The 9,048-nt window shown below is 41.0% G+C and overlaps 1 protein-coding gene across 2 annotated transcripts; it reads right to left on the bottom strand.

Annotated features, from left to right (window-relative positions):
* Positions 1 to 6,012: 6,012 nt before the first annotated feature.
* Positions 6,013 to 8,614, bottom strand: LOC108416366 (lithostathine-like). 2 transcript variants are annotated; one of them, XM_037534109.1, is made up of 5 exons: positions 8,573 to 8,614; positions 8,041 to 8,091; positions 7,283 to 7,445; positions 6,671 to 7,030; positions 6,013 to 6,586 (listed from the first exon to the last, which is right to left on the bottom strand). In XM_037534109.1, the coding sequence occupies exons 2-4, from the start codon at positions 8,059 to 8,061 to the stop codon at positions 6,672 to 6,674; spliced, it is 543 nt and encodes a 180-aa protein (XP_037390006.1). In that variant the 5' UTR covers positions 8,062 to 8,091; positions 8,573 to 8,614; the 3' UTR covers positions 6,013 to 6,586; position 6,671. The 2 variants fall into 2 exon arrangements, with proteins under 2 accessions (XP_037390006.1, XP_017544837.1); XM_017689348.2 differs by lacking the exon at positions 8,573 to 8,614 and having other exon boundaries at positions 8,041 to 8,146.
* Positions 8,615 to 9,048: the final 434 nt, after the last annotated feature.

Here is a 9,048-nt window from a genome sequence, read left to right as displayed (position 1 = left end):
TGTTTTATCTTCATTCAACTACAGAATGTTTTGTCCCATCCACTTCTTGTTTCACTGGAGTAGCAATTTGAGGTGACATACAGTCCAAATTTACTGCTGGGAAGTGGACATATGTCTATACTGACCCCATTTTAACCCCATTTTTTTAACCACATTACACTTAACTCACATCTTTTTACCAGTATGTAGACTCCCTTGATTAGGGAGAACAGGACAATTGATCTCCTTTACGCCAATGTGAAGGATGCATACATCACCACAGCCCTGCCCCCTCTGGGAAAGTCTGACCAAAACCTGGTCTACCTGCAGCCCCAGTACAAACCCCATGTCCGGAGAGAGCATGTAACCACACGCTCCTTCAGGAAATGGTCTCCTGAAGCCGAAACGGCTCTCAGGTATTGTTTCGAGTCCATGGAATGGAGAGTACTGCAGGAACCATACAGGGAGGACATTGAGGTGATTACACACTGCATAACGGACTACATGAACTTTTGCATGGACATTGTTGTTCCTGTGAAAACTGTATGCTGCTTTGCTAACAACAAGCCCTGGATAACCAGCGATGCCAAAAGATCTGCTGAATAAGAAGAAGAGAGACTTTAGAGACAACAACCAGGAGGAGCTTAGGAACATACAGAGGGAGCTCAAAGTCCAATTGCGAGAGACCAAGGAGTCCTACAGGGTGAAGGTGGAGCAGAAATTAAGGGAGAATAACATTAGGGAGGAATGGAATGGTATGAAGACCATTACAGGTTGCAAGCAGAGGATGGACAGTGCGTTAGACGGTGGCGCAGAGAGAGCCAATGAGTTCGACATCTTCTATAACTGGTTTAACTGCCCTGTTCAGATCTCCACAGTGCCTGTATGTCCAGTAGTCACCTCCACACCCTCCCTCTGCTCAGCTCCCGGCACTTCAGTCTCTGTCTGCCTGGACATCAGCACCTCATCTGCTCCTACTGATATTCATGCCATCCTAATAGACTATTTAGGTCCTGTGCTGCTGAGCAGGGGCCACCCCTACAGCACATCTTCAACCTGAGTCTGCGCTGGGGGAGGGTTCCCACACTGTGGAAGACATCATGCCTCATTCCAGTATCCAAGAGGGGGCGACCCAGTGAACTCAATGACTTCAGGCCTGTTGCTCTAACATCCCATGTCATGAAGACACTGGAACGCCTTCTTTTACACCTTCTCAGACCCCAGGTTCGACATGCAACAGACCCCCTGCAGTTCGCCTACAGGGAGAAAGTGGGAGTGGAGGATGCCATGCTATACCTCCTCCATCATGGCCACTCTTATCTGGATAAGGGTGGTTGTGCTGTAAGAGTCATGTTCTTTGATTTTCCCGTGCCTTTAACACCATTCAGCCCCATCAACTTAGAGACAAGCTGGTTACATGCAAGTGGATCCACACCTGGTCTCCTGGATTACTGACTACCTCACTGGCAGACCTCAGTATGTCAGGCTGAAGGACTGTACATCAGAGACTGTGGTCAGCAGCACAGGTGCACCACAAGGGACTGTACTTTCCCCCTTTCTGTTCACACTTTACACCTCAGACTTTCAGTACAACTCTGAGATGTGCCACATGCAGAAGTTTTCTGATGACACTGCCATCGTGGCTTGTGTAAGGGGAGGGCAGGAGGGGGAGTACAAGACCCTGGTGAAGGACTTTGTGGAATGGTGCCGTGGGAGCAACCTGCTTCTGAACACTGCCAAGACCAAGGAGATAGTAGTGGACTTTCTCAGAGTTAGGCCACCCATACAGCCAGTCTCTTTTGAGGGGGTTGAAGTGGAGAGGGTAATGATCTACAGACATCTCAGACTGCAGCTGGATGATAGGTTGGACTGGTCAGCCAATACAGACATCCTGCACAGGAAGGGTCAAAGCAGGCTCTACTTCCTGAGAAGGCTGAGGTCCTTTAACATCTGTAGGAAGCTCCTGCAGATGTTCTATCTGACCAGCTGTCTTTTCTATGCTGTGGTGTGCTGGGAAGGAAGCATAAAAAGGAGAGATGAGATGCGACTGGTCAAGCTGGTCAGGCAAGCGGGGTCAGTGGTCGGTATTGAACTCTGTAGTCAAGGTGGCTGAGAGAAGGACATTACACAAACTGCTCTCCATTATGGAGGATGAAGGCCACCCACTGCACACCATCATCATGGACAGGAGGAGCATGTTTAGTGGCAGGTTGCTTTCACAGAGCTGCTCAACTGACAGAGTCAGGAGATCCTTTGTCCCCAGAGCCATCAGGCTCTTCAACTCTTCCCAGGGGGATCAGCAGAGAAGGGGTGGAAGAGGAGGACTGAATCTGTATCTCATGCTTATCTTGTGTTTATCTATTCATCTGCACATATAGACAGCGTGCTGCACATGTTGCACTTTCTGCGTAGCTCATTGCACATCTTGCACACCTGGACATTAGATACTTTATTGGGTACAATATATGCACATATTTATTTATTCATTCTGCGGTCATTATATGCTGTCATCTGTAAATTTTGGTTCAGTCATTATTGCACTGCATCTCTCATCTCAGGTTATAGATATTATCACAGACTGTTGTATTTTTTTTTCTTCCCCTATTTGTATATATACCTGTAGATAGGATTTGGTCTGTTTATTCTTCTTATATGTCTACATCCATTTACGGTTACTGTATAGTATTGTGTGTCTGCTACTGGCTGTTAAATTTCCTTTGGGAACAATAAAGTATCTATCTATCTATCTATCTATCTATCTATCTATCTATCTATCTATCTATCTATCTATCTATCTATCTATCTATCTATCTATCTATCTATCTATCTATGCACAGTAAGGAGGATGGTTCAAGTGGACAAAGAATCTCAGACAGTCTCAGCTGGGGATTTGCAGACCTTAGTTTGGTCTTGGGGTCAGAATGTCTCCCAAACCACAATGTAGGTTACCATAAGTTGTTTGGGGAAAAGCCTCTGAGTTTGTCAAGGACCAACAAATTCATGCACCTACAGTTTGTCAGACGTTACTGAAACTTTCAGTGGGACCACGTTTGCTTTTTAGAAGCAAACACCAAATGTGAGCCAAGCAGAAAAGTAACTCACTTCTAAAAACTCTGGACAACTTGCTCAGACACATGGTATAATGGACTCCATCAGTACCGGCAGATATTAAATCAAAACCTGACTTCCTGAGCCAGAAAGCTTAATCTGAGCTGTGGCTGGATCTTCTATTTGCACAATGTTCCAAAGCACACCTCAAAATCAATCAGCGCCCTGACCTAAACCACATAAAAAAGCTTTGGAATGAGCTGAAGAGGAGAGTCTGCAGTGTGGACCTCAGAATCTGAAGGATCAGGAGAGATTCTGTGTGATTCTGATGTGGTATTTTTCTTTTGATCATTAAACTTCAAATAAATGTTGAAGTCTACAGACCATTGCACAGAGGTCTGGGCTCAACTCTGCTCCTTTTCTCTCTGTATCTACAGTGACTTCTTGTTTTTAGCAGTACCTGAGCTCAGGACTGTCTTTCTCTCTAACCTACAGGTAACTAGCAAAGACCCTTTCTCTAGAAAGACAAAGCATTTCTTGTAAGTTGTTCTGGATAAGAGCGTATCGTAAATGTTGTAAATGTAAATGTAAATGAGTGGTGCTCTCTGTGGAGGGCACTATAATAGTAATAAATTTTGTTTAGATAGCAAAAGTGTGGAAAATGTCAGAATGGCATAATGATATAAAGTTAAAGCAAAATTTAGGCCCAATCCCATTTCACCACTTGCCCCTACCACTTAGCCCTCAGCCCTCTGATTTACGCGATCATGTGTAGGGGAATGGTGTCTCAATTCTTGTTGGGATAGAGGGTGGGGCGAAGTGTTGGTTCAAACAGCATTATGAGGAAAAAAAAGAAAAAATAGTAAGATGGCTACATGAGCAACAAAAGTAACTCACAAATGTGAGAATTCCCTCCATTAAAAAATTATGTTAACCGTTGTTTTATCTTAGCTCTTAATGTCGTTTCAGTGTATTATTGGCATTTTCTTCATAGCAAGCATAAAGAATCCCTAAAAGTATGCTAATATTTAAGGTGGATGGAAAAATTTGAACAAGACACTGGTGAATATCTGACGTCAGCTTCATATCACTGAAGAATTAGTGGTGGGTGATAATGAATAATTGACCCCCTCTTTGAAGGCACATAATGCCCTAAATGTAACTGAAGCCCAGCAGTGAGGAGCTGAACTTCACCCTCCTCTGCTGTCACTTCAGACTGGCAGGGTTGCCTACAGAGCAGCACTAGTAGCTGTTAATGAAGGATTTTTTTTTCTTTTTTATATGAGGGTCACATTTCATAGGGCAAGATTTCAATTATTACCCCTTGTAACTCAGATGATGTTTATCTCCACATTGATGTACTTGATGTTTATAATGCAACATCCAACTGTTTATTCATGTGTGTTTTCTTCAGGTCATATGCTAAATTATGTATGTTAATTGTCTGTTTATTTTAATTGCACATCATCTATAAAACAATGTTCATACAGGTAAATTACGTTTAACATGCTGAGTGTTCTCCACAAGGGGGAGCAATTAGTGCGCAAGTGATTAGATTATGGAAGCAATTGTGCTTGTGATATGAGGGACATTTGCTAACTCAGTAATGCTGTGGATAAGTGTCGCAGCCACACTAGGACCTGAACCCGCCACCTGGTGGAACTGTGAGGTATTGCAGGGCCACATCCAGCAGGACTCAGCCAAGCCTACTCTGGACAAAATGATGATTTGGTGTTCTCTCAGCTTTGTTGTCCCTGATTTCATGGCCTGTGCAGAACCATTGAGTAGTTTTATCACTATCTGCATCTTTAAAACTTGCAGCATGAGCAGGCAGGTCCACAAAAACTCATAATTTACATCAAACAGCATGATGTATACTTGGATTGTTAAATAGATGTTAGAGTTGCTTTTATTTTTGTGGAGAAATAAATTGAAAGTGTGACTTATTTGTCAATCAAACAGTGACAAGGCAATTGTGATCAGGACTGCAGTTTCATGCACCGTCATTGAGACTCTCATCTATCAAACACTGAGGGCAGGATGTTGAGAGGGGCTTTTCGGTGCTGTGAGGTTCTTGAGCAGAGCTAGATGCTTGTTTAATCCTATGCATAGCTAGCAATAGCAATCGCTGCTAATGATATTTCAACACTCGCTACCCAGGCCGGGGATCATTCTGTCCAAAGTCATTTTTGTGTGAAAGTGATTCTTGATGGACTCACAAAGCTCACAGCTGCACAGACACCAAATTTGACTATAATGTACAAGTGTCAAGGGTCCCCCTTCATATTAAGTGTCCTTACTAACTGTATAATTACACAAGAACAACATACACAACAACATGGTGACTACTGTTGATGTAGTCACTGTTACCGATGGATCACAGGAGGACAGACTATGTAATTACATGTCTATCAACTTCAGTTTCATTGCTCAAGTGTAGCTTCTAAAGGGGAACTGTCCTGTAGTGCAGTGATAAAGCTGCACAGTTCCTGTGTAACTGTTATGTAGGTAGTGTGTAATGATGGAGGTGTAATATAGATGCTGCTTTGGGTTTAATGTGGCACATTTAATTAATGTAATAGAAGTTATATGTTAAGATAAGGGGACGTGTGCTGTTGTGTCACATTACAGAATGGTTTAAAGCTGAAGTAGCAACATAAATTCTGGCTAAATATTAGAAAAGCTGGCAGATACAGTGTAAGTAATGTCTTAAGTTATTACATATTTTCACTGCTGGAAAGAAACCCAGAAAAAAACCTGCTGTTCCAGTCTGATTACAATGTAATTACATTCATGTTATTTCCATTTTGTAATTATATAAGAGAGAATAGGTTTGATACACTTGTTTAATTACATAAGGTGGACTTCTGTAATCCATCTGGAACAGTTCACATGTAACTACACAGTTATTAGATACACTTAATATGAAGTGGGACTGTGTGAAGAATCTTTATAATTCAAAACATAAAGAAAACTTACAATTCATTCCTTTAAACCTGCAATTCAGTATTTTGGCTTATACATTGTAAAACAAGGCTTTAATTTATGTTCTTTGGAAAATATAGACATTAAGAAGAAAAGTGTTTGTATCACACACACAGCACAAGTTTCGAACCCTACATACAGATAAAGACAAACAGCTCAAATACAGTTTACAAACATTTCTAATTTAAATATAAACTGTTGTGTGAATTGAAGTTTGATACAACGATAAAAAATAACAGTTATTAGCACAGAAGTGTGAAACCATGTCAGAGCATCAGATTATATCCTATTTAAACATTTAGTATTTTCACCACACCCACCTTTCTCTTCAGAAATGATCTAGCATGCTGTACTTTGTGTCTGATCTATCAATGATGATTAAAAGAAATATGCATTTGCATTATGAGTGTAATTTCCCCCTCATTTAAAAAAAGAGCTGTCTCAGTAATATATGAATATTTCTCTTATTAAACTGAATTGTTGTGTTTGGATGATGAAGAAATGGCTATCACATGTCAGTCTGATCCTGAGCTATAAGGATCCATTTGAACAGCCTGCTTCCTCTTCTAGAGCTCTAAAAAGAAGCAAAGGACATGAATCAGTATTTCTTTCACCATCAATATTTAGCTGTTGACAGAGATTCAGTCCTCTGTCTCACCCTAAACAGTGCAGATGAAGTTGAGTCTCTGATCCTCTGGCAGACTGACCCACTGCTTACTCCCAGACTGCACCGCTCCTGTTCTTTCTCCTCCACTGCAGTCTTCCACCCCTGTCCCGTTCCCCGGAGCCCAGTTCTGGTAGCAGATGAACTCTCCTTTCACCCAGAACCAGATATTGAGGGTGCAGGTTTGACGAAGACCCAGCCACACATTAGCAGTGGAGGCATAATAAACAGCTGTTTCCACCCAGTGCTGGATTTCCTCAGTGTGAACAGAAACCAGATCCACATGATTCTCTCTGCAGTAACTCAGAGCTTCTCTCCACGTCAACTCCTCATTAATCAGGATGAGTGGAAGCTCTGCAGGAGAACAAATATTTAAACATTACCTCAAAAAGTTCAGGTGTTTTTATGCTTTATTTATTTGACATACAGACAGTTGTGTTTCTATCTGTTTGTGTTTCTGTGTTTGATTGAGTCTCTCTATGAATCCAGTATTCAGATCTGTATTAAAGTGCTGAGTCAGTGAAACTGCTCCAAACACAAACATTAAAACTAAATGTGCTGGATGTGTAACAGATGTTCTGCAGTTCATCATCTGATATGACTCACTCTTATAGCAGACGAATTGATTTCTGTAACTGCAGCCTGCATCGTTCCACCTGTATTCATCTTTACTCCGTAACTCTCCACAGTTACCAGTGCCAGCGTTGTTTGGTTCCCCAGAGTTCCAGTTGCTGTATGAGAAGTAACTCCCATCTGACCACGTCCAGCACTAAAGACAAATTAATACCTGGTCAGTAAATCTTTTCTGCATTCGTTACTCAATATCATACCAAATCATCGTTCTTACAGTCCTGTGGGGATTTTAGTGATTAGCTGTTGTATTGTGGGGGTTTGTGGGGTCTGTGTTATTGCAGGAGAGGGATTGTAATTCAAATAAACAAACAAATTAATGAACAAATACATTTTTGTTTTTCACATCATGAATTATTTCAATTATTTCAGGTATCCAGTTTTTAAGTACCCAACACACAACACTGCAGAACATTGCTGTGGTTGGACGTGACTGAGCCTAGTTACAGTTGCTAAGCTATGACTGGCCAATCAGTATGTAGAAGAGGGTCATTTTAGTGAAGGGTCCACTTTTGATGTTTCAAATAATGCAGCACTAAACCTCTTTTACCGAGTAACAGGCAGGTTCAACAGCTGGATATTTACCAGCTGTGAAACTGACACTCATTCATCTCACTGTGTTAAACAGAAATACAATGAAAATAAACACGAATAACGAAAATATCTAAAATGTATTTCTCTATATTTGCTGTATATTTGGAGATACTTCTGATCCAAGGCTCAGGACAGCATACCAGGTTGACCCCACTGGCCATCGGTGGCCCTTTAGCAGCTCCTTGGAAACACTAGAAATGTTTTAGAGAAAAAGAAAACCTATGTAGGAAGAACATATAATAAACTCTCATGTTAAACTGGACAAATTTTAGACAAGTAAATAAAAGTCTAGGCTTCATCCAGAACAGCTCTTTATAACAGAAATCACTAGATGTCACTGTCACTAATCTGGTGTACATGTATTTGAAGCTGTTAATTAGCTATGTGTAATGGTATTTAAAACAATGTGGTTTAAAATATATCAAAGATATTTTAGTGTTATTTGTTTAATCAATCTATAAATAATTAAATAATAATAATAAATAGATGTAGTTATATTCAGGTAATAATGTATTAGATCTACATAAAGGAAACATACATCAAGTGATGCACAATCATCTGTTTGGCATTTTGTATATTAACAGTTAACAGTTATTAACTGAAATAAGTTTAGGAGAGATCAAAGCCTACGTCTCAAACAAGCTCATGAATTGCTCTCGCTTTCCTGCTTACAGTGTTTTTCACATTTTTTTTCTGACTCAGACCAATCCAGAAATAGCCTGTTTTCCCATTGAGAACAGCTAACAGAGCGTTCATCTCCTCTTGACTCTCAATGGTTGCCAGGTCCGTGAATTTCTCTTTGCAGTATTTCTGAGCGTTGGTCCAGGTCATCTTTTCATTCACCACATGAAACTGACGAGTCCCACAGAAGGAGAGCGTCCACAGAGCTGTAGAGATGAAAGCTCTTGTCAGCATGACAGTACAGTCATGAAGCAGCAGAGAGTTTTACAGATGATCATGAAGCTACACTGACCTGAGAAAAGCAGGACCAGATACAGAGCTGAACTCATGACTGTGGAGAACAAGAGAGACATGATCCACACATTAAACACCTCAGCAGTCTTTACTACCAGCACATTAGTTCACGCTGTTTAAGAGACGTTACATTTAGTTACAGTAACATGGTCCAGTTAAAGTCCCAGTCAGGA

Source organism: Pygocentrus nattereri, chromosome 2 (assembly GCF_015220715.1).
Source record: "Pygocentrus nattereri isolate fPygNat1 chromosome 2, fPygNat1.pri, whole genome shotgun sequence".
Taxonomy (NCBI): domain Eukaryota; kingdom Metazoa; phylum Chordata; class Actinopteri; order Characiformes; family Serrasalmidae; genus Pygocentrus; species Pygocentrus nattereri.
Note: the sequence above shows the minus strand (reverse complement) of the source record. Positions and strands in the feature narration are given on the sequence as shown.